The sequence below is a fragment of the Anabrus simplex genome, chromosome 1 (genome assembly GCF_040414725.1).
Source record: "Anabrus simplex isolate iqAnaSimp1 chromosome 1, ASM4041472v1, whole genome shotgun sequence".
Classification (NCBI taxonomy): domain Eukaryota; kingdom Metazoa; phylum Arthropoda; class Insecta; order Orthoptera; family Tettigoniidae; genus Anabrus; species Anabrus simplex.
This window is the reverse complement of record NC_090265.1, coordinates 1,227,167,739-1,227,194,248: the sequence shown is the minus strand read 5'-3', so window position 1 is coordinate 1,227,194,248 and position 26,510 is coordinate 1,227,167,739. Positions and strand designations below refer to the sequence as shown.

Below are 26,510 nucleotides of genomic sequence, written 5' to 3'. Positions count from 1 at the left end.
CGTTATTTTGTTTTCAATTGAGAAATAGAGAACGAAATCCCATGATGCAGTATTAGGCGAGTATGAAAACTGTGTTAATACAGTGACCTGTTGCCTTGCCAGTTTCTCTTGGACAAGCAAGGAAGGATGTTCACTGGTTCTGTCGTGTGGTCAAGTGTTGGATCTTCTTAGCCACAGCTCATAACACTTACGATGAAATGAATCGCATAGACGGTAAAGGATATCCTTGTAACTGTTCGTGTTTTCAGTTTCTCATTGAGGGACTAACTCAATGTGTGCAATACTAAATTAGTGAAAAATCAGTTCAAGCATCACCTGGTCTCCATCACGACTTTATCATCTCAAAGGTTTCGCTAGCGGATTTGGCTAATTTTTGACAGAACTCGAAACTTTCCCGTTGCTCAACTACGGCATTCTCAAATTCTGCTGCTCACATTCAACGAACCTTCACAACATAGACCACTTTTATGTTTACACTCTGTGTAGGGAACTATTTTTCATTGAGACTAGCGAAGACCTATCACGACACCATCCAGTGGTGCAACCTTTCCGCTGCAGTAAGTTGCCATTCCACGGACTTAATTACTGTACTACGTATATTTTGACCTAAGGTAAATTATACAGGTAATCAAATTACAATTCGTATATTTAAATAAAAATCACCTTTGCCATCGACGTCTAGTGTTTACAGTGTACTATGTCTTCTGGTATAGACTGAAACAAATTTGTTACTTTCACTGATCAGCCTCAGTCTCATCTTTGGATTTAACAATATGAAAATGACTGAGGTGTAAGCGATGCAATTGGTCCCTGTCATGAATGACATGAATGTGTCGTTTGCAGGGTTGGCTGTTGTGAGCGTTTCAGTAGGTTTGGCAGATTAGCAATGTCTGGCTCGGTGAGGAAAGGAACGAAAAACTGCCTCACTCCTCATTTGGCTTGGAGCTATTGAAAATGCAATGAGCCTTCGGAATGAGTTCTCAACATACACATTTTTAGAATATGTCGCTCATGGGTAGCAATAGTAGCCTAACTCAAAAAATAATGTTCTGAAATAAATAACTACAAGTTTTCCCTTAGTAGTGAAATGCAGAAATCGTACGATTAATCTATGGAATAAAGATCTACCAGTACTAGATGGCTTGGTACGAGTTCAGTTAATAAAAATGTTACTTAAAAATGGCTCCATCATTCCCCTTGCCGGAGCCATGACTTAGATGTTTTGAGATGTGCCACTATTGCTGCAATGTTTTTTATAGATTACGTTAGACTGTTTTGGGAGTTTGCAGCTTATAACAATGAAACAAATTTAAGAACAACGCTGGAGTCTGCAATAACTCCGATTTCGTATTTTTTCACTTGTGCCATTATTGCAGCCAACGAGCGGTGTATTCAATATTCTTCTTACAAAGACATTCCCTTGTATTTTACAGCTTACAAAAAGCTGTTATTTACAGAAAGAGTATTTCTATCTGTGTGCGAAAGCATTTGGAATAAAGAAGTGTGCACCTAGAACTCTATCTGCAAAGCATTTCATTCTCAGTGAAAATTACCAACAATTCTTTAAACAAGTAACTCTTCTGACACTGACAGTTCACTGTGGTATTTGTGCCTGTCTCTCCGAACACAATAATGTTATATTTCGCCGCAACCTCTACAACCAAATACATGTCCAATCATTGGAAAAGTTCGTGTGCAGCTCCCACTACAGAAACACAACTGTAGAGTTATTACTGGTCTTAAAATACCGCACTTTATGCATTTTCCGGGTAACTGGTCGAGAGTCGCTGATGCACAGTGCGCGACAGCTTCAGGAGATAGATTATATTTTGATCACTAGAGCCCCAATGTTTAGACAGTAATGGGTTAGAATGGAAACTAATTTGGCTAGTAGGAAGAGTCGTCTAGCCTGCACTTCCGTAATTTAGCAAGAGTAAAATCATTTCTAGGGGGTTCTAATAGATTTAACCCCTGATGTTTATGCAAATCTCATAGCAGAACCGTTGTACATTTTACGTGATTCAGTACGTTAGCATTCTAACCTGTCCGGCTCCATGGCTAAATTGTTAGTGTGCTGGCCTTTGATCCAGTGGTATCGGGTTCGATTCCCGGACGGTTCGGGGATTTTAACTTTCATTGGTTAATTCCGATATCTCGGAAGCTGGGTGTGTTGCCGTCTTAATCATTAGAATTCAACACAGATAGGGTACCATCCTCACATATGCGCAGGTCACCTATAGGGAGTCAAATCGGAAGACCTGCACCAGGTCTCTTGGGAGGCCACACGCTATTAATTATCTCGGCTCTATTCATGGCCATTCTTTTTGTGAATCATTTCGTTTAGTGTCTTTACCTAGGAAAGGAAGTTGTTCAATCAGTTATCCTCCTTCTACCTGGTCTTTTACCGGCTACCTGCGGTCGGCTCTATGTGTGGATTAAATCCAATTTTACATCCCGACGCCTTACCTGACTCCGAACATAAGTGGAAGGAATTTATTCAATATTGCATGTTTGTAGTATGATGTGTTGTATGCAAATGAATAGAGTAGTCTATTATGTACACGAACACCTAGACCACGAGGTAGGTGAATTAGTAACATGTGGTTTAAATTCGTAGCCCGGCCGGGAATCTGCCCATGGGCCCTTTGAACCAAAGGCCACTATGCAGACCATTCAGCAAAGGAGCAGGATTATGAGCACTCTATATTACACATAGACAACTCGAGAATGCCTGGCGTAGGGATCATACAGAGTAGCAAGAAACATTCCGGCATACTCTGCTAAGAACAGCTTAAATTACGGTTGATCAAGTGAGGGAAAAATCAAGCTGGACTGTTTTCCGTTTCTCTAACAACTCTCATTTCCCTAGATTAATCTCCAAAAATGGAGTGTTCGTGACGTGCCTGACATATTTTGTTAAAATATTGTATAGGATGAAATTCCAGTTCCTTAACTGTACCTTAATTTTTATTATTATTTTTTTTTGCTAGGGGCTTTACGTCGCACCGACACAGATAGGTCTTATGGCGACGATGGGATGGGAAAGGCCTAGGAGTTGTAAGGAAGCGGCCGTGGCCTTAATTAAGGTACAGCCCCAGCATTTGTCTGGTGTGAAAATGGGAAACCACGGAAGTACCTTAATTAAGGCCAGGGTTGCTTCCTTTCCACTTCTAGTACTTCCCTATCCCAACGTCGCCAAGAGGCCTATCTGTGTCGGGGCGATATGAAGCAAATTGTAATTTATTGTTCATGAACATCCATAAACATATGTAACTACCAATATCAGCCGATGAAATGGCGTATGGCTTTTAGTGCCGGGAGTGTCCGAGGACACGTTCGGCTCGCCAGGTACAGGTCTTTTGATTTGACGCCCGTAGGGGACCTACGCGTCGTGATGAGGATGAAATGATGATGAATACGACACATTTTCCCAGTCCCCGTGTCAGCGAAATTAGCCAATGATGGTTAAAATTCCTGGCCCTGTCGGGAATCAAACCCGGGAACCCTGTGACCAAAGACCAGCACGCTAACCATTTAGCCATGGAGCCAGACAATATCAGCAGATAATATTAGTGTTTACTTCACGAACACGGTTTACTACATAATTTTCCGCCTTACGTAATGTTATGCCATTAACTGTCAGGTACGACTACGAAGACTGAAACAGTGGAAACGCAAACAAACATCAACGTCGAAACGAGTTGATCGTTTCTCCTATTTAGGAAGTTTCGTTGCTCATGACGGCGATGCTGAAGTCGAATGTCGCACCAGTATTGGGAATAAAATGGCTCTGTTCCATCAACTGCAATCCTAATGTTTGGAAGCTTCGATCTATAACAACAACAAGCTTCGTCTGTATTCTATAATTTTCCTCCCATCGCAAACTATGCAAGAAAAGTGTGCGGCTTGTATCACTACAAACATGTATTTTTTATTTATTTTTTTATTTTTTATTTCATTATGGGCACCTGAGCCAAGGCTCTTCTTGGTGCAATACAAATAAATTACAATGGCAGCTATATTCACAATGTAATTACAAAATAAAATACAGTAAGTATATAATTTAACATGATGTAATAGATAAGATAGGACAAAGCTTCCTAACCAAAATTACCATACTACTTCAAGTATTTAGTTACATTACTCTTGAAGATAGATAAAGTTGGTAACATTTTTATACTTTTTGGAAGCGAGTTATACATAGTTATAGAAAAATGCCAAAGAGAATTTTGATCATAACTAGTGGAATGAATCTGATTGTAGTGAATAGTATGAATAATTCTTGTTTCATAATTATGAATCTGTGAATTAGTAATTACTGATGTGTTTGAGCGGACCAATTTGTTTTGAATTTTATAGATCATAATTATAGAAGCCTTTATGCGTAGGTTTGGAAGTGATAATATATTACAATGTGTATACAGATCTTTAGTCGGTGTCAGAATGGGCAGTTTGAAAATTATTTTTAGCGCTCTCTTCCTAAAGACCTCTACCTTTTTAAATAATTCTTTATTACAGCATGTCCAGACATGTATCATATAAGAGATGTGGCTTTCAATAAGAGCATGGTAAATACCCTTCAACAACCCACGAGAGAACTTATATCGCAATCTACTGAGGATACCAATCACAGGGATAATTTTATTACAGATGGTCTCCACGTGATTACTCCACGACAGATTTTCATCTATAATCAGTCCTAAGAATATAGTACTGTGTACTTTCATTACTCTGTGATTGAAGAAAAGCAGATTTTTATCCAAATTTAATACATATATATTTACCTTCAACGATGTTTATTATCGATCCTGATAATACGGTACATCGACCACGTTTTACGAACGAGAAAGTCCTGCGTTGCAACTGCTTGCCTAGTCTTCACGTCATCCTCCCCCGACGGTGACTCCAGTATTTAGTTGGCCATGCCCTTGGTATGTTCCAACAGGGTCGCACTAGGAGCCAGACGAACTTGAAGCCTGCTCCGGAACACTTGGCAGCGAACATTTATCAGTGATCTCAAGTTCATTGGTGTAATCTGCGACGGAGCTGTATTGCTAGTTGAGATGCTCGACAACACGGAAGGAGCTAAGACCGAGTCTTTGCACTCTGCCGAAGGATGGACGCTAAAGGCTTCGTCAATTAACCTACTAAAGTCTCTCGGAATGTGCATATATCGCAGAATGCTGAAATTCTGTGGGTAGATGACATCATAAACAAGGAGATACTCCACCGTGCAAGTAAGTCATGTGAAACTTTAACCCTTGAAAAACACAGGGAAGAAGCCAAGAAATCACATTTTCGAAATGATAAATAAAGCCTGATGCAACTGATCATAAAATGTAAGATTGAAGTGAAACGTAGACGAGAACGGAAAAGACTATCCTGGGCATGGAACGCCCGAAATTGGTTGGACGCCTACGAGGCGGCAACGCTGACACGGGAAGCTCAAAACATGGAGAATTACTCCATAATGATCGTCAAGCTACTGCGAGAAGTTGGCACCGGGAGAATAAGAATAAGAACAACACGGATGAGTGGCTCACAAGGTTAGAGCACTGTATTTCTGAGCCAAATTTGACACGTTTGATCTTGGCTCAGTCCGGTGGTATTTGAGTATGCCCAAATACGCCTTCCCCGTGTTGGTAAATCTAGCGGCGCTTAAAAGAACTCCTGCGGTACAGAAGTTCAGCACCTCTGCACCTCCAGAAAACATTGAAAGTATTTAGTGAGTCGTAAAACCAAAATGATTATTATTATTATTATTATTATTATTATTATTATTATTATTATTATTATTATTATTATTATTATTATTATTATTATTATTATTATTATTATTATAAGAAGAAGAAGTAATACTTCGCGAACATTCCTCGCCAGATATTTTAAGTGACAAACTACAAGGAAGCAGAAGGTTTAAGCACAAATTTATACCATACCATTACAGTACAAGGGTCTGCTATGTACGTGTACAGAAGCGAACAATAAGAAAGTGAGCCTTAAATTAAAATCTCTGTGAAAAATGTAAAACAAGCCATTGTCCGGCTTCTATTCATGGAGGCGATCGGCATATAATGAATGATTAGGTAGGGATTAGCTAATAATGAACACTAAGTTCCTGTTTGCGTGATAAGGAACGTATTGAAATAAATTAAACTGTTTTCAGTAGGTCGATCATGTTTCGAATTACGACTGCGAAATCACTACCTGGGCTGCTAAATATATCTGAACTTGAGTGTAACGTGCGACGGAATAATTAATCTCCATCACAATGCTTTGATATGTCATCATGACATTGTTCATAATCTCTGCAATTACGATGTGTCGTCGTAAAGAATTAACTGCAAATTAAGTCTACCTCTTGGTTACAAACTTAATATAATACGATTTCGAGCATCTTAAGAATATTAATCTGTAAAGTAATAGTAGTATTTATGAAGTTGTTGTTGCTTCTCTTGAAACATCATATCATAAACTAGAGGCATTGTGATCAACTTTCTCGGTAGACATAAACTTTGGTCTCCTCGAGTAGCAACAACGTAATCGTAATCGGGCGTAATATGACCGTGAATGACGTTAAAAAGCGTTGACACAAGAATAATGAAGCATGGTTTTCTCGAAAGCGTTGACTGCCACCCTCACGCAAGATACCGGTAGCGCGGTTTGTTGAAAGTGGAGAGTGCGGCGACCGAACAGTGCTATAAATGTTTTATAGCCTGCAATACGTCCACAAGTACGGTGAGCTTTAAACTCATAAAGATTCAAATAAAGATAAATTAGGACGAATGGTTGATTTTGTGAAGAATGGTGAAATGTTGTATATTGTGAAGATAACTTTTTTATGTAATTCAATACATAATGAAATAACCAAACCAAAACCAAACCCCATGGCACTACAGCCCTTGAAGGACCTTTGCCTACCAAGCGACCGCTGCTCAGCCCGAAGGCCTGCAGATTACGAGGTGAGGTGTGGTCAACACGACGAATCCTCTCGGCCGTTATTCTTGGCTTTCTAGACCGGGGCCGCCATCTCACCGTCAGATAGCTCCTCAATTCTAATCACGTAGGCTGAGTGGACCTCGAACCAGCCCTCAGGTCCAGGTAAAAATCCCTGACCTGGCCGGTAATCGACCCGGGGCCTCCGGGTTGGAGGCAGGCACGCTACCCCTACACCACGGGGCCGGCATAATGAAATAACTGGTTTTAAATGAAAATATTCTCTGATATTTTCTCCATTGCAGTGTAAATAACGTTTCAATGCTCCTTCTGTTCACCAGTTTTTAAAAATATCACTTTTCTTCTAGTTCATCTTTGTTTTCTGATGACTGTTCATCTTCCAAGCATAGTGCTATCGAGGTCCGGCTCCATGGCTAAATGGTTAGCGTGCTGGCCTTTGGCCACAGGGTTCCCGGGTTCGATTCCCGGCAGTGCAGGGAATTTTAACCATCGTTGGTTAATTTCTCTGGCACGGGGGATGGGTATATGTATTGTATTCATCATCATTTCATCCTCATCACAACGCGCAGGTCGCCTACATGAACCTGGCGAGCCGAACATGTCCTCGGACACTCCCGGCACTAAATGCCATACGCCATTTCACTTTTTTAGTGCTATCGAGAACACCCGTTTTATAATATTTTATTTAGTATTTGAACTAGCGCACGACAATTGTCATGATACGCCAATCCTGGCTGTAGCTTTAAAACTCTGCTCACCATCAAGTCAGTCATTTGTTTCTCACTGTGTGGCGTTATTCACCGCCATATTCTGGCCGCTATATTACGGTACCTCTACTTGAGGAAGCCAAAGCTTCATTGCACGTATGAACACTGATGTAATGTATGTGGGTTTGTGTTGAATCTGTATTGGTATGCGTATTTCTGATTATTTTATCCATTTCCCGTTATGGACGAGCAGAAATTTCCCAACACATGTTATGGATGTAGATCTATCGCGTATTATTTTGATCAAACACGCCTTGTATTTTACTGAACGTTTAGAAATATGTACTTTTGTTGAAATATTCATATTTGTGTTTTAACGTAACCTGTTGAGTTTAGTATACCTTGAAACAGGAATAGAAGCACAAGGGTACATTTTCGCGGGTAACGCATATTGCTCTTACATTTATCTGGACACAAAACACATCGCCAGCCAGCTTCCTTGATTTTTACTCCCGTGTGAATGGGGTGTGGCTATTCTGTCAGGCTGCGTGCTACTGCGAGATGGAAATCGAGAAGTGTTATTCTCTTTCCCACGTGTAGGGCTCTACAACTGACCACACTGTTGTAAATAGCAATGTGAAGAAACAAATCCTTATAGCATTTCACTGTGCGCGTTTGAACACCCGTCATTTCACCTGTGTATCTATAAGGTTTAACTATGGATGTGTTTTTGGGCTGGGGGTCTGTTTAGAATTAGCATGGACAGTTTTGTGACGACAATTTTCTGGCATCACGGTAGCCATGGCAACCAAGTGTACGTCATCTATCTTCTTCTTGTCCGGCTCCTTGGCTGAATGGTCAGCGCAGTGGTCTTCGGTACATAGAGCCCCGGGTTCGATTCCCAGCCGCGTCGAGGATTTTAACCTTAATGGTTAATTCCCTTGGCTCGGGGAGTGGGTGATTGTGCTGTCCCCAACATCCCTGCAACTTGCACACCACACAACACTCCACCACAATAACTCGCAGTTACCTACACATCACAAATGCCGCCCACCCTCATCGGAGGGTCTGCCATACTAAAGGCTGCACCCGGCTAGAAATAGCCATACGAAATTATATTCTTCTTCTTCTTCTTCTTCTTCTTATTATTATTATTATTATTCTACTACTACCTCCACCACTTTTCCCACACCTTGTGGGTTCGCGGGTGCGAACATTGTCGCACATTAGAATTTGGACACGTTTTAAGGCCGAATGTCCTTCCTGACACCAATCCTAATTGGAGGGATGTAATCACTATTGCGTGTTCTTGTGGTGGTTGATTGTGTGGTGTTTTGTGTAATTATGAAGACCAGTCCCCGAGCCAAAATAATTAATCGCCTGACCCGGCCCGAAATGAAATCTGGGACCCTCTGAACCGAAGGTATCAACGCTGACCATTTAGCCAAGGAGTCGGACAGTGTATGTTAGCTATGTATACTAGGAAAAGCAAAACAAGCATAACACAAAATCAAAATAAACATATCCATACTTTTATGCTTCTGCGTGTAGCATCATACGTACGTATATCTTTGCTTACGCCACTTGAACCAACAGCTTCTCCAATACTGTTCCCTAAATCAAAGTCGCAAAGGCTGAAATTAATATCACTGTCATTATCTAGTGCATATTCAAAAAATTCCGTCGTAATTTTTGCGCACTAATAGGCACAAAGCGCTCGGCACGCCTCTACTTGTTGAAGTCATAGTAACGAGTGATTACATGTGTAATCTCGTATGGCATTTATATGTCTGTATCCGTCCGGCTCCATGGCTAAATGGTTAGCGCTCTGGCCAGAGAGACCCGGGTTCGATGTTAACCTTATTTGGTTAATTCATCTGGCTCGGGGACTGAGTAGGTCATATTAGGTCATATTAGGTAAGGCCCCATCCTCAAAAACATGCTGGTCACCTATAGGCCGTCTACTAAGAAAAGAAGACTTGCCCCAGGCCTCTCCGGAGGCCATATTATTATGCATGTATCTTTATAGTGTGGTGTTTTGTGTAATTATGAAAACCAGTCCCCGAGCCAAAAGAATTAATCGCCTGACCCGGCCCGGAATGAAATCTGGGACCCTCTGAACCGAAAGTATCAACGCTGACCATTCTTTGGGCTCGGGGACTGATCTTCATAATTACACAAAACACCACACTATCAACCACCACAAGAACACGCAATAGTGATTACATCCCTCCAATTAGGATTGGTGTCATTTTACCCTCCAGGGTTGGCTTTTTCCTCGGACTCAGCGAGGGATCCCACCTCTACCGCCTCAAGGGCAGTGTCCTAGAGCATGAGACATTGGGTCGGGGATACAACTGGGGAGGATGACCGGTACCTCGCCCGGGCGGCCTCACCTGCTATGCTGAATAGGGCCCTTGCGGGGGGGATGGAAAGTTTGGAAGGGATAGACAAGGAAGAGGGAAGGAAGCGTCCGTGGCCTTAAGTTAGGTACCATCCTGGCATTTGCCAGGAGGAGAAGTGGGGAACCACAGAAAGCCACTTGAAGGGTGACCTCTACTCAGTTGACCTCCCGAGGCTGAGTGGACCCCGTTCCAGCCTTCGTACCACTTTTCAAATTTCGTGGCAGAGCCGGGAATCGAATCCGGGCCTCCGAGGGTGTCAGCTAGTCACACTACCCACTACACTACAGAGGCGGACGTAATCTAATTCGTGACCTTCTTAATAAAGTATTATGGCTCGCTATTAAAATCAGAATGTTGTGTGACATATTTACATCCATGTCTATTTCTTTCTTAGTAAAATAACTTGCTGATATTCATAGCTGCGGTTTCCCAAGATCTTTGGGCTGCTGATAATTTAAAAAAAAACAAGAAAGCGAGTAATTTTACGCCACTATTGATAATGTGATCATGTAGCCAAGTGGAATCTGGAGCATAGTAACATGACTTCTCATTTTTCAGCTGGGCTGAGTGGCTCAGACGGTTTGAGGCCCTGGCCTACTGACCCCAAATTGGCAGGTTCGATCCTGACTCAGTCCGGTGGTATTTGAAGGTCGGTAGATTTGCTGGCAAATAAAATTCTCCAGTGGGACAAATTTCTGCAACTTCGGCTTCTCCAAAAACCGTCAAAAGTAGTCATTGTTTCATTTAAAAAGTCTCACTACATTTTCCGGGATTCAAACCAGCGTGACTACGTTAGTTATAAGCCAGTGACATTGCCACTGGAGTCATGCCCCATGACAGTTAATTGGGAACATGCATCATTTTCAAAAATATTTTTTTTGAAAAGTACACCAATGAAATAGTACGTAAACGTATTACATTGTGGTATGTTGCCTTGTTTTCTACCATTAAAAAATATTTAATAGTGCCTTTCCGCAAGGCGAGTGAAACGGCCTCTGACGTAAGCGGCGCGCTGTGACGTCACGATCCAGTACCGCATGGAGCTCTACCAGCCGTTGTGCATCAGCCGTTGCTAAAAGCCGATTGTTTATTATTCATGATCGCGAATAACTTCGAAATGACAGAAGAAAGGTTCAAAACAGCACAGTCAGACAATCTACCATGTGTAGATGTCATCATTCTTGAAAAATAGTGACTTTTGTGGCCGCAGAAATTTGCGGATAACACGTAAGTTTGTAAGTGGCGTCTTTTATATACATGCAATGTACTGTAACCCATAGTATTAGGATAACAACGAACCTGGATAGATATCACATCACTTTCAACATTTCCTTCTAGACTGATTCCCCTATTAAAGAATAACATTGCATTTTCGGGCTTTCAGCATTAGTAAAGTAAGAAATCGGATTTCAGCACTAACATAAACATATAGGTAGCATTATAGTACTAGTCCGCTTCTGTGCTGTAGTGGTTAATGTGTGCCACTCCCGGAGGCCCGGTTTCGATTCCCGGCTCTGCCATGAAGTTGAAAACAAATAGTACGAGGACTGGAACGGGGTCTACTCAGCCTCGGGAGGTCAACTGAGTAGAAGGGTTTCGAATCCCACCTCAACCATCCTCGAGTGGTTTTTCGTATTTTCCTACTTCTCCTCCAGGCACCTAAGGCCACGGCCGTTTCCTTCCCTCTTCCTTGTCTATCCCTTCCGATCCTCCCATCCTCCAACAAGGCCCCTGTTGATCATAACAGGTGAGGCCGCCTGGGCGAGGTAATGGCCCTCCTCACTAGTTGCATCACCATACTCAAAGTCTCACGTTCCAGGACACTGCCCTTGAAGTGGTAGAGGTGAAATCCCTCGCTGAGTCCGAGAGAAAACCAACCCTGAAGGATAAACTGATTAAGAAAGAAAGAAGGAAAGAAAGAACGATCATAGTACTATAGGGCTATAATCTATCATTCCCAAAAAAATATATATTTATGGTTGGGACAACTGGCCTACCAACTTCCAGGGCCCATGATAGAGAATTAAATATCTTTGTGGAGGGAAAAAGTTAAACACGATAAAGATAAATATGACTTCATCTATTTTCACAAGTCGGGCTGAGTGGTTCAGACTGTTGAGGTGGTGGCCTTCTGACCCCAACTTGGCAGGTTCGATCCTGGTTCAGTCCGGTGGTAGTTGAAGGTGCTCAAATACGTCAGCCTCGTGTCGGTAGATTCACTGGCACGTAATAGAACTCCTGCGGGACTAAATTCCTGCACATCGGCTTCTCCGAAAATCGTAGAAGTAGTTAGCGGGACGTGAAGCCAATAACATTAATTACATTTGGCTTTTAACAAGCTGAGCATATCAGGAAAGAAAAGTGTCCTGGTGACATTTTAGTCGCTCAATACAGGAATGTCTTTGGGTGCTGTGACTTTAACTTTTTTTTTTTTTTTTTGCTGTTTGCTTTACGTCACACCGTCACATATAGGTCTTATGGCGACGATGGGACAGGAAAGGCCTAGGAATGGGAACAAAGCGGCCGTGGCCTTAGGTACAGCCTCAGCATTTGCCTGGTGTGAAAATGGGAAACCACGGAAAACCATCTTCAGGGCTGCCGGCTGTGGGGTTCAAAACCCACTATCTCCCGGATGCGAGCTCACAGCTGCGCGCTCCTAACCGCACGGCCAACTCGCGCGGTATTTTTACCCTTCGGTTTATTGATTTGGCTTGTATAACCTAAAACTTAGGCTAAGCTGGATAATATTTTAAACACCTACATCACTATTTTCACCTGTGTGCAATTATGTTATTTATTTCATTAATATTATGATAATTATTATAATTGAGCATTGTTATCTTATAAGACCCCAACAGACAAGCACTGGTTTTGTGTAGAGTTATACATTTGCTAAATTCACGTTGTTTCCTTTCATGATGTACACGCCTATTCTTTGTTACATTATAGAGTATTTAGATATAGCCTAAATTTCTTTACCAATGAAGCTCTTCAATAAAGACATAATAACTGTCCCATGCCAAGATATATTGGTAGAATCAGAGCTGTCAAAATGGTTCATAACCCCTTTGATTTATTATCTTGACATGGATCACCCAAAACATAGGTTAGGTTTGGAGAATACTTTAATAATCAGCATTATTTAATGCACTGTTTATTACTTTCATATTCCAAGATGTAATTGAAGCATTTAAATAAAGCATCATACATTAAAATTTAAAGTTTTACCACTAGAACAGCTGACATGGAAAAGTGATTTGAAAATTCAAACAAATTCATCTTACGTTAAAATCTTCAAAAAATAAACTGTAGACTTTTCCGATATATCACCAGCATTTCTTCGGCTCGCCAAAATCCATTTCTCCCTAGTTTTAGCGTCTTTGGAACATTTATAAACAATTTGTTTGGTATGGTATGCGATGTGCTATTGCACATCGGAACTCTACACCAGTTATAAGTTTTCTGCCTCACTGTCTGCGCAGGATTCATTTTAAGTCTAAAATATACCACTCAGATTATTATCCAATGTATAGACCTCGAATTTAACCATACTAGACACTAACATAAAGTAGAAATACGCGAAGTGTATCCTGCTTCTCACAGCACACTATGTGTTATTTCGTCTGCTAATTCAGTCAACCTGTACGATGACGTCAGACCAATGAGATCGCGTACTTACGTGATGTGACATTTTCGTAGATTTGTATCACGTTTTGAGTTATTATTTGTACATTCTGACCACATTTTTGAATTCTGCATGAAATTTGAATCAGATTAGCATATTTTTAATTAAAACCCCGGATCATGCATGTTCCCTATTGTACTGCACGCCCCTCTACGGATTGTCTCCCTCGGAGCTCCACTCACGTGTACATCTTAAAGACTGACTAGTTAAGAAATATTCTTCAGTCAATTTCACGTTACGCAAACTGAGCACCTGCCATAAATCCCCTCGGGCAGGGCAATCGAACTGAAGCATACAGTGTACGTAGGGTCATTAAGAAGAGTTTATATATGGCACGACACGTCCCACAGGGCCAGTGTCGACATTATAGAGTTCCGCTCTCACCGCCTTGTCTGGCAGTTGTGTACTTGAGCACATGGCAGTGAGCTCGCGAGGACCTCCCCGAGTCGTTACATCCAGTACCGAGGTAAGTAAACGTGACTGAATATTAAAAGTGCTCGTCTCAGTACGATATTAGTGCTGGCCTAGGTATACCTGAAGTAACTTCAAGTGATCTTTAAAGCTCTTGGCCTACGACAAAGACAAAGTCACTACGGTACAGATCATGAAGGCCCTTGGAGGAGTGGAAGGTAAAGGCTTCCACCATTGTTAACCGCGGCACGTGATGGGGTAGAGTGGTTAGCTCTACGCCCGGCCGCCTTTACTCTTGTACTTTTTTTTTTTTTTTTTTTTGTAGGCTGAGTAAACCTCAGGCCATATGTACATTCGGAAGTGGAAATCTCGGTTCTTAAATTTTACGACTCCTGACGGGGATTCGAACCCACGCCCTTCCGAGCTAACCAAGCACGCCTTTACCGCCTCGGCCAGGCAGCCCCTTCTTGGCCTACGAGAAGGCATTATTATTGCCATAGTAAGGGATGTTATGAAAATGAGTTAGGAAAAAAACAAATAATCTTTTTGTTAGTTGTTAGTTGAATTTTTAGTTGATTCGTCTTTAATTTTCATTTCTTTTTGTACCACATCGCCTACGATTTTCTGGAGGTGAATAGGAATAAATGAATATTCACACATGGGATGTCAGTTAAATCGTTACACCTTTAATATTGATGTTAGAGCAGATTAATGTTGTTCTTCATAATATTTCATCTAGTTTTAAGTCTCCTATCAGAGAGCCAGTGATTTAGACATAAATTGCATTAGGGCCTATATATATTTTTTGCCACTGGTTCAACTTTATATTAACCCTACAGATTCTTCGGTGACACTGGTATAGGCCTCATTTAAGGTGCAGTCTCGATATATGAACAGTGTGAAAATAGAAAACTACGGAAAATCATCTTCAAGACTGCTGACGGTGGGACTTAAAATCATCCCCCGAATGCACAATCACAGGTACAAGACTTGTATGCACTGAATAACTCGTTCGGCATAAATGGTATTATTTTCACATGTATATTAATGAAGTGACTTCAGAGCCGACGAAATACGTATAGAAGTTATATGTTAACTGTTATCTTACAACAGTACAGATATATAATATATATTGATCGTATACACTTCTCAAATTATTGATATATTATTAGATTTTAAATTCGATTTTAAAACATACCTTTGTTTAGATATGGCAAGAACTCACTTAAAAGCACCCTAAAGCGTAATGCAATCTCAGCATAACCTTTTAACCCACAAGTTAAACTCTCTATTAGACAAAGTAACATAAAACAGTAAAGCTAATATTGGAAATACTGGACATTACAGTGTTTGATCGTAAATTCATTATTTTGAAAGAGCCGCATATAAAATTCTTGACAGTCGAAACCAATGGAATATTTGCAAATTATATAAAATGATGAGCATAAATTTGCAAAATATGTAGGGGTAGCGTGCCTGCCTCTCGCTCGGAAGCCCCGGGTTCGATTCCCGGCCAGGTCAGAGATTTTTCTCTCGACCTGAGGGCTGGTTCGAGGTCCACTCAGCCTACGTGATTAGAATTGAGGAGCTATCTGACGGTGAGATAGCGGCCCCGGTCTCGAAAGCCCAGAATAACAGCCGAGAGGATGCGTCGTGCTGACCACACGACCCCTCGTAATCTGCAGGCCTTCGGGCTGAGCAGCGGTCGCTGAGCAGGCCAAGGCCCTTTCTAGGGCGTTAAATGCCGTGGGGTTTGGTTGGTTTTGTAGGCAAATATATTCATATAATTACAATATTTTGAGGTATCGGTATAAAGAAATATTTTGTCTCAGAATAAATTTCCCCAAATGAGCAAATTATCATCAACGCTTACAATGATTTAGTTTGGCTGTTTAGCAGTAAGCCGCTCATTTAATCCCGACGAGAATTAAGAACTAACAAAACTATTGTTATTTTCTTCCTGACTCATTTCCATATCATACCTTACTATGGCAATAATAATGTCTTCTCGTAGGCCAAGATCTTTGAAGGTATTAAATGGAGAAAAGTACTTTACCTGGACGGTCAAATGAATAGAATGCTTAATATGGTAGATTTAGATAATGCTACGTGGTTTAAGCAATGCTAGCGTTGTTTAATTCAATGTTTATTTATAAGGAAAATATATACATTATTTTGTGAATGATATATTTTTAGATATTCCACATAGATATGCAGTAATATGTATGTGCGCATATTTAAAATGTTTTGCTTCGCAGGTGCGTTAGGTAGCTATGGAATTATAATTACATGGATGGAATATGATACATAAGGCACAGAACATTGACGTACTTCTCGGAACACGAATACACACTGACTGAGCAAATGTTATGGGATAGCGGAGCACTGATGCGGAGGTGTGTTGTCTGCGCACCACACGCCCCCTGTGCCAGCGGCAGTTGTATAGAAGATCTTGTGAGCAGTGGCTGTGCATGTGACAGGTCTAACATGGAACGTCGTCGTGAGCTGACACCTTTCGAACGGGGTATGGTGGTCGGTGCCTGACGGATGGGAAGTGCGATTTTGGAAGTGGTGCGGGAATTCGCCCTCACGCGATCAACCGTGTCCAGGGTGTACCGTAAATGGTTGAATGAGGGTGTTACCGTCCACAATAGACGAACGACCGGCCGTCCAGCCACCCTCGATGACCGTGACCGGCGACATCTGAGACGGATTGTCAATAGTGACAGACGGGCAACTGTGCAACAATTCACGGCTCAATTGAACATAGGCCGTGCTAGACACGTCTCCCAGTGGACAATCCGTAGGAACATGGGTTCTATGGGGTATGGGAACCGGCGCCGCACACGGGTGCCACTGTTAACCCAACGTCATCGGGCACAACGACGTGCATTTGTCGCCAGTCGCCAGGGGTGGACACTGGAACAATGGCGTAACGTAATATGGTCGGACGAATCACGATTTCAACTGCACCATGCCTATGGGAGGCACCGTGTATGGCGCAGACCACATGAAGCGATGGATCCCGTCTGCCTCGAAGATGTGGTCCAGGGCGCTGGTGTCTCTGTAATGGTCTGGGGTGCATTTTTCTAGTATGGAATGGGCCTCCTAGTTGTTCTGGAAGAGACTTTGAATGGTACGCGGTATGTTGAGCTGCTCGGAGACCATCTCCACCCATTTTTGGCCTTCCAGCGCCCAGACGATTCGGCGGTGTTTCAAGATGATAACGCGCCGCCACATCGCTCCCACGTCGCCCAGGAATGGTTTCAGGAACTTGCAGCGTAGGCCCAACGACTGCCGTGGCCACCCAGGAGCCCCAATATGAACTCTATCGTGCATATCTGGGATGTGCTGGAACGCAGGCTCCGTGGTATGGATCCTGCACCCACGAACAGACCAGCATTGGCGGCCGCTTGCAAACGATTTGGTATCAGCTGCGTCCAGAGGACTACCAGGGACTTGTCGACTCACTTCCACGGCGTCTCACTGCAGTTCGCAGGGCCAGAGGAGGCCCCACGCGCTATTAGGTGACTATCCGTGTATATAATTCTGTTGTATGTGTTAGCGGAACACAGTAACTATAAATAAGAACATGTCGACGTCATTACTAAGCTAAGCAAACTGTTCAAATTTCAGCTACCGGGCGAGTTGTGGTGCGGTTAGGGGCGTGCATCTGTGAGCTTGCATCCGGGAGATAGTGAGTTCGAAACCCACTGTCGGCAGCACTGAAGATGGTTTTCCGTGGTTTCCCATTTTCACACCAGGCAAATGCCGGGGCTGTACCTTAATTAAGGCCACGGCCGCTAGCTTCCCATTACTCATCCTTTCCTATTCCATCGTCGTCATTAGACCTACTGTGTCGGTGCGACGTAAAGCAAACAAAAAAAAAGCAAGAAATATCAGCGCTTATTGGTTCGAGAATTTCACTCAGAATGAAGGTCTTCACAAATAATTTATCCATAAATGGAGTCTAGTTCTGTATATGAGGGAGTACACATAGACGTCTGTAACTGGACCAGGAACAACAAAGACGAAACGCGCTGACTCCCCTCTGCCTAGGCATTCTATGGCAGAGCTGCCAAAATTAGCGCTAGCCATAGGTTGCTCCGGACCGAAATCTAACCTAACCCTGTCACTAACAGTGATTTCCGGTAAACCATAATTTAACCAGCCACAATCACAGATTTTGTCACAAACAGTAATCTAATGTTGTCACTTACGGTAGCCTAACTCTCCTTATCAGTAATTTTGACGCTAGTTAGTCTACCACCAGGACGACGCTGATGTATTTGAGCACCTTCAGGTGGAGACGGTTTGAAGCGGTTCACTTTTTGTTCCCAAGAAGGATCTCTAGTGGCTGAGAATCTCCGTCCGACTTCTTACCATGACGTTTTCTAGTCTAACCATTGCCCTCTTTGGTGTTTAAAACCGGACTTGTTGGTTGTTACATTAGACATCTTACCAATGTCAGTTATTGTTACTGCTTCTAGTAACAAGTTTAATAAATTGTCGTCAACAGCCACTTAGTGTAACATCTGTATATTTGTGTGGACTTAGTATCCATATAGTTGTGTGAGAATTTGTAGTTATATAAGGCTTATATTGGGTTGGAAAGTGCTGCGACATCCAATTTTGATAGCTTACCGTCCCTACATTCACCAGGAGTCGATGCTTGAAACTAAGCAAGGCCATTTATAAGACGGCTGAGAGTGAGGTTCGAACCTGATTCACTTCACTTCAGTTTGGGCAAAGGACTGATTCCTCGGGTTTTCTTTCTCACGAGACTGAGTACACCCAGGTTCAGACTCTCAAATTATATTAACTTCGTGTCAGATTCTGAAATAGAACCCGTAACAATCTTGCAGTACTGTACTACCCTCTGGACTTCGATGACATACGTATCAATCGTACTCAGGAGACTGAATAAACCGTACTAAAACCGTCGAACCAGGATAAAAATAGTATGATGAATAGGAAATAGAATCTGTTACTTTTAGATCCGTAGTGGAGGCATTAATCCAGCAACACGAGGTCGAGTAATCCTAAGCATATCACTGGTGTAAAAATAAATATCTCTAATAGAAACTGTGCAAACGATTAACAGTTCATTTCAATTCGTGCAGAAGATTATCACTGATTCTTCACGTTATGCTCATTTAATCACGTGAAATTTGGCACATAGTTCACAGACAGTATCCATACGGTTCATGGAAGGACTTCGACTTCCAGAATTGATGGAAATACTCGTGCACCACCAGCGGGATTACAAAGTTTCGGAGATTCTGGTTTGTAGTGGAGGATGACCTGTTTATCATGGCCTCCGTCGAGCAGAAATCGAGGGATATCTGCTTTCTATTATCTTAAATTTCTTCCAGCGCTTTCTTCCTGCTGTGCATAGAGAGCAGAAACTACGCATTCTTATAGGATGCTAAGTCTTACAGTAGATGGAGCGATGCAGAGACGTAAGTTACTAATAGCTTTACATTATGAAGTTGCCACAGTCACACATAAATTTACAAACCTTTTAGAGGATATTTGAGTCTTTTCTTGAAACATAGTAATTGCTTAACCAGCTTATATAAATGCACGGGTTAATGTGGAAATGAATGATGTAGTACTTAAGAATAATAATTAAGTGATGCAATTGTAATACAGCGCAGTAAGTCATGTACACCATCAGTCTGCTGCGAACGGTGCATGTTATACTATGAGTTACTTGGTTTTACTATGGTCGGGGGTCACCATTATTGCCCTCAGAAACATAATTACGTACAGAGTTACTAGTCTATAAGTTACTATATTTCTCGTTTTTTACTGCAGTTTGAATGAGAAAACTTCTCCTCTACTATCAGCATTATCACTATCTCAAGTATCACCATGTTTATTTTAAAAATTTGGTTAAGTAAAGGAGAGGACCGGCGGTAGAGGTGGGATCCCTCGCTAAGTCCGAGGGAAAAACCGAACCTGGAGGGTAAACAGATGATGATGATGATGATGAAAGGAGAGGACCGAGAGCTCTAACTTCGCTACGATGTTGGAAATAAATAAATAAATAAATAAATAAATAAATAAATAAATAAATAAAACGGAATAGGCACCACAACACTTTCGCTAAATAGGTGCAAGTTAAATACAGTACATGCCTTTTCCAACCGAATCATATGAAAAAGGCTTTCTAATCGTAGGGTTGGTAATGGACAATAAGTGTTCTTCCCCTAGGAGCCAGCTGCTGAAGATGGCCGATCAAAATTGGTCGGAAGCTCTCAGAAGAGGTAAATTGTTCATCAGTCAAATCAATGGCGAAGTCGTTATCGTACAGTGTCAGTGCATTTTCCTTTCCTTTATTTTTTGTTCGTGTATAATTTATAGTACGTTCACAAGTTGGAAACGGACTCTTTATTTTCCATGAAAATTTCTAACGTCCATGGATAAGATAAGCTGCACTTCTCACTTATAGTAAATGAGGTCAAGTTACGCAAGGTTGGAGGAACCTGCCTAGAGATAGTCTACTAACCAGTTAACTGAATGAATGGGAGGTATAATGGATTGTCTGTGAAATAGACACCAGCTGTAGTGTTGGACGATTGACAGTTATTCACTAATATTACCAGGAAATTCCATGCATACTTTCACATCGTGTGTCAAAATCAGTACGGTAACTTTTGAGAGGAGCCTTAGGTGTACGCTATAATAAGTCTCTCTCTCTCGAACTAAAAACAATAATATTTGTTATATCATAACTCCTGTTGGCAATGTGTATAAATACCAACAAGTTTACTTTAGGTTGGACATCACGTCTACACTACTATCCTAGATTACACAACCAGAATGAAACGCATATTCTGGATCATGGTCTGCCCGTTGAGGAGATTGTTATGACTTCTATCCCTGATTAATTACAAGTCACATATGTCGGTGTCGATTTGTTAAAGAACTAAAATGTGCACAATCGTTACAGTCAATCGAACAAATATTATAAAACAAACAAAGATGTCAAAATATAAGAGCTGAAATAAATATGATTATAAAACACGGAACGATACATTTCATCCATTTATGCGGTCATCCTCAAATTCCTCAAATCACAGTCAAACCATTGACTGTTCTCAATGAACTCACAACCTTTTGAGGGTTTCAGAGTATTTTTTAACAATAATGTTATTTGCTTTACGTCACTAACTACTTTTACACCGGGCGAGTTGGCCGTGCGGTTAGGAGCACGCAGCTGTGAGCTCGCATCCGGGAGATAGTGGGTTCGAACCCCACTGTCGGCAGCCCTGTAGTTGGTTTTTTCGTCGTTTTCCATTTTCACACCAGGCAAATGCTGGTGCTGTACCTTAATTAAGGCCACGGCCGCTTCCTTCCCATTCCTACGCCTTTCCCGTCCCATCGTCGCCATAAGACCTATCGTATCTTCATTGTCTTTAATCTTCACCATTTTGAAAATAACAGGAACTATACCCAACTAAAGCAGTCCTTAACATCTGTCTTCCTGGAGGAGTACGCAAGGGGCTGAGATCAGGCATTCTTGTGTCTCGCAATCAGAAATATGTATATTTCTAAGAAAATAGTTTCTGTTTTTTATATTCTTTAGGTTCTTGTAGTCTAAAATATTAAATAAGTTGAATGATATACTTTATTAATTCTTATATAATTTATGTTTTAATTTTATTGGAATTGGTATCTGTATTTTAATTTTTATGTTTAATTTAATATTTTAATATTATAAAATGTAGTTAGTATATTCATAAACCTGTATTGTGTTATAAGGAGACGCTACATAAAGGGTCTTTTCAGCCTCAGTGGCATGTTAATCATCATTATCAATAAATGCAATGTGCCGGTGCGACGTAAAGCAAAATATCAAAAAACTACTTTTACGGTTGTCGGAGACGTCGAGGTGCCGGAATTTAGTCCCGCAGGAGTTTTTTTACGTGCCAGTAAATCTACCGACACGATCATGTCGTATTTGAGCACCTTCAAATACCACCGGACTGAGCCTGGATCGAACCTGCCAAGTTGGGGTCAGAAGGCCAGCGCCTCAACCGTCTGAGCCACTCAGCCCGGCAGAGTATTTCTCATAGATATGAACATTTCCTATCATTTTATACTCAGACACGAAATGTAAACTCAGGTAATTAGCGGTTGAATAATATATGTTTATTCTTGTATCGCTTTTCTCCCTCACATATGGTGGGGTCGCAGGTGGCCTAGTTTTACAGCGGAATGTCCTTACTCACGCTAATCTCAACTGCAGGGAATTATGTGTGTATATGTGGCAGTCGTCACAAATTCAAGAAGCAAGTAATGTCTCAAGGTTTCGCGAATGCCGTAGCTATGTCCCCATATGACAATATTTTCTTCAACTTATTCCAAGTATTTCTGGGGTCGCTGCGTCACCTGCTTCGTTTTGGATTTTGGCCTTGGTTTCAAGACTGAAGACCCTCCTTAATGAAAATATTATTAGAAAAATTCTGTAATTTACATGCATATAGGAGTTTAAGAAATCATTGCTTAAAATTCATGTCAAATATACAGAATCTTGAACAGATCTTTGACCAAGGTAGCTGAGGTTCGAATTCTGACGGTTGCTTTTTTGTATTTTTGAAATAGAAATCTAATCCCTGTGAAGAGCTTCCGTGGCTCAAGCGGCGGTGCGCTGGCCTCTCATCGCTTGGTTCTGTGGTTCAAATCCCGATCACTCCATGCGCCACTTGTACTGAACAAAATAATTATGTTTTGCTAGTTCAAACATTTTCAACACACAAAGAGTCATAAAACAATGAACCAACGTATGTTATACTTTACCTCCCTTAAAATAATGTGGTCAAGTTATTCTTGGTGCTCCAAAACATGTTGACATGGTAAAACCCACTTAGCGCCAAGGTTGTGAATAGTCGAAGCCTTACCTCCCGCTCCTGCAAGAGCCTTCATGGCCAGTAGACAGACAGGTTTGTTTTTTGCAAGGCGAGTTGTCTGCAGTTGCTAAGTCAAGAAACAACAAATAACCATATTAGGCAGCATATTTTAATAGTGCGCGTCATGTGAATGAGCTGTTTGAAACTTCTGGGTAATCTACACGTTACTTTAGTACTTTTCGAATATTTCCTTCACCTGCCAAGAATATCGCACAGCAGACCTGCGGTTTCTCTTCCATTAAAGCCGTACAAATCACACAGTTCAATATATCATAAATGATAGAGGCTTGACAAGACGACAGTAATTTAGTGAATAGACCTTGAACTTCCTTACACTACCAAGCCTGAATGATTGACGTTTATAACGCGGTAAACACAGTAGGAGACATTTCAGAATATATGACTTTCAAAAGTGTATGAATAAACCTTGATTGAGGCATGCATCTGTAGCACCTTGCAAAAGACAAACCATTGCTCAAATTAGGGTCAGCGTTATCGCTGTATATACAAAACGTTAGCAGACATCTCTATTCCATTCATTGTACCTCTCAATAATATACTTTACGAATAATTAAAAATTCAGTCCTGACAACTCATGTGCATTTTGGTACCATGCAAAACTTCATCAATTTAGCCTAGCAATAATTTCAATTCCCTTCAACCAACGCTTATAACTTTTTTTTTTTTGAATTTGTTTTATGTCGCACCGACACAGGTCTTATGGCGAGGATGGGACAGGTAAGGCTTAGGAGAGGGAAGGAAGCGGCCATGGCCTTGATTAAGGTACAGCCTTAGCATTTTCCTTGTGCGAAAGTGGGAAAACACGGAAAACCATCTTCAGGGCTGTCAATAGTGGGGCTCGAACCCACTATTTTTCGGATGCAAGCTAACAGCTGCGCGCCCCTAACCGCACGGCCAACTCGCCCGGTAAAATATTTCTATAATGGACTCAGTCAGAGAGGGTAAGTGACGCAGAGGTAGGCCAAAGCGTCATTGATTAGAAGTGTGGAACTAAACGAGGCCACAGAGCCAGTGGAGGAGGATAAGTAATTTACAGAGGTTTGCTGACAAAATGCTGAAATATATAACAGTCTACAATGTACACATGTCTATGTATGTACAAACCTACTTCAACCAACAACGTCCTGTATATCAATCGAAAAGAGAATTCCTTTTTTTTTTTCTTTCGCTTTTTTAAAAATCTCCATCGTTTTTTGCTTGTACTGTAAATTTATTCAATTAAAACTTTTGTTTAAATTTCGAAAACACATGCACTATACTGATATATACTTCCGTCATTTGTGTTAAATCAATAAGTCAGAAAAGAAGCAAAGCAATCTTCGTACAGGCCAGGAAGGCTCTTGGAGGAGTGAAAGGAAACGCCTTTCCTTTTCTTAAGCTCGGCATAGAGCGGTTACCTCTATTCCCGCCCACATTTGCCCCATGAATTAGCCTGGTACTCATTTCTGAAGTAGGCTAAGTTAATTTTAAGGCCAAATGCCCACTCCAGAATTGGAAATTAATTTCTTAAGTTTTCGAGTTTGTGACGGGGAATCGAATCTACGTCCTTTCGGGTGAACTAAGCATGACTTTGCCGCCTATGCTAGGTAGCCCCTCAATAATTCAAAGGTGAAAATAAATTATTTGAAAATGGGCTCTCATCAAGTAGAAGAAAATATAAAAATTCTTTAATATCAAAATATATTAATATACTTGACAAAACAAGTTCATCAATGTAAAACATATACATTTTTCTACAAGTCCAGTTTTTATACTATCCGCCAATACCATTCCATTCTATTTCATTTTTGACCACCCTGCATGTACCTGTATTTACAAATATTTGAGAAATGGTAACATAGGGAAGAATGGCTCATATTCAGGATCGCTCTAAAACATAAATTGAAATTCTGTACCAAAGTTTATAACTCTGAGACACTTAGCAACAGGGAAACTGACACTTTTCCGCTTAACCAGTTATTAAGAAATTTAATTTAATTAATTTGACAGATCTACCATTTTCCCTTTCAATTTAATATTCACCAGAGTCATAATAACTATGGAAAAAGTATTGTTTCAATGTTATGTAAAACTCAAATTTAAATCATTAATATTGTACAGCATTCTATTATTACTATTAATACATGTAGTACAAACGACCTGTTCTTTTAAATACTGACTTTATCGGCTAGGATGGAAGTAGTGATCATCAACTGGACACCCTACTGCTCATTGTTTCAATATTATATATAACTCAAATTAAATTAGTTAATACTGGGCAGTACTCTTTGTTTTAACATGGAATGACTTTAAATTTATTTATAAATGTGGACGAAATAATTGTAATTCTTATAGTATCAGCTAGTGTATCAGATTTCAGTCTTTCTGAAACTGTGTCATTTAGTCAGCTTGCGTACCAATTGCAACGTACAATTTGCGCTGCCATTTAGGATAGTTTCTAAGACTGAGTCGGTTTTATTGTATGGACCTAGAGTGCGTCACCAGAGGTCCTTAATATGCCAATTATTATTACATGGAGTACAAACGACCTGTTCTTCTGTCCTTTGAAATATTGATTATATCGGCCGGGATCGAACTATTGATTATAAGCTGGTCACTCTACTACTCATCCACCGTTGAAATCACATATTTGAATGCAGCTATGATGTTATGTTTGATCATTTTTCGGTAAAGGATATGGGGACGTTTTCCTCACTCTCCTTTTTCTACCGCAAACACCTTTTTTCTACTCTATGGAGTGCTACAACCACAATTGATCTGTAAAGTTTGACGTCACTATGACTCTCATCACCTAGGTTTCAGATGTGTTAAAATGCATGAAGTTCCAAAAATTTCAACGTAGGACAATTTAAAGTTTCATTGTTACCTCCACTTGACGTGTTCTGTTTCAAATGTTTAATCGTAGTGGTATTTGTTCCAGACCGGAGTATAGACTGTGCTGCAAACCAACAAGTTTTAGAGCATCATGAGTTTCATTGCGCAGCTAGAGCAGTCTTTCAAGAAAAACAGAGGTAAGTCGGATGGAAACTAAATTACGCACCCCACCCCATGTATTTTTATTCAGTGAAAAATGAAATGAAATGGCGTATGGCTTTTAGTGCCGGGAGTGTCCAAGGACATGTTCGGCTCGCCAGGTGCAGGTCTTTTGATTTGACTCCCGTAGGAGACCTGCGTGTCATGATGAGGATGAAATGATGATGAAGACGACACATACACCCAGCCCCCGTGCCAGCGAAATTAACCAATCAAGGTTAAAATTCCCGACCCTGCCGGGGATCGAACCCGGGACCCCTGTGGCCAAAGGCCAGCACGCTAACCATTTAGCCATGGAGCCGGACTATATTCAGTGATTAGTGCCTCTCTTAGGGAGGAATATTGCATTATACTGCCATCGGGCATAACTGAG

The 26,510-nt window shown here is 41.1% G+C and overlaps 1 protein-coding gene across 1 annotated transcript in view; it reads left to right on the top strand.

Moving 5' to 3' along the window:
- LOC136877755 (very long chain fatty acid elongase AAEL008004) overlaps positions 1 to 26,510 on the top strand; it is an 86,448-nt gene that overhangs the window by 9,699 nt on the left and 50,239 nt on the right. Inside the window, exon 2 of the mRNA XM_067151964.2 lies at positions 26,025 to 26,115. Within this exon, the coding sequence (XP_067008065.1) occupies positions 26,070 to 26,115 (46 nt within the window). The 5' untranslated portion in view covers positions 26,025 to 26,069. The remainder of the gene's footprint in view (positions 1 to 26,024; positions 26,116 to 26,510) is intronic.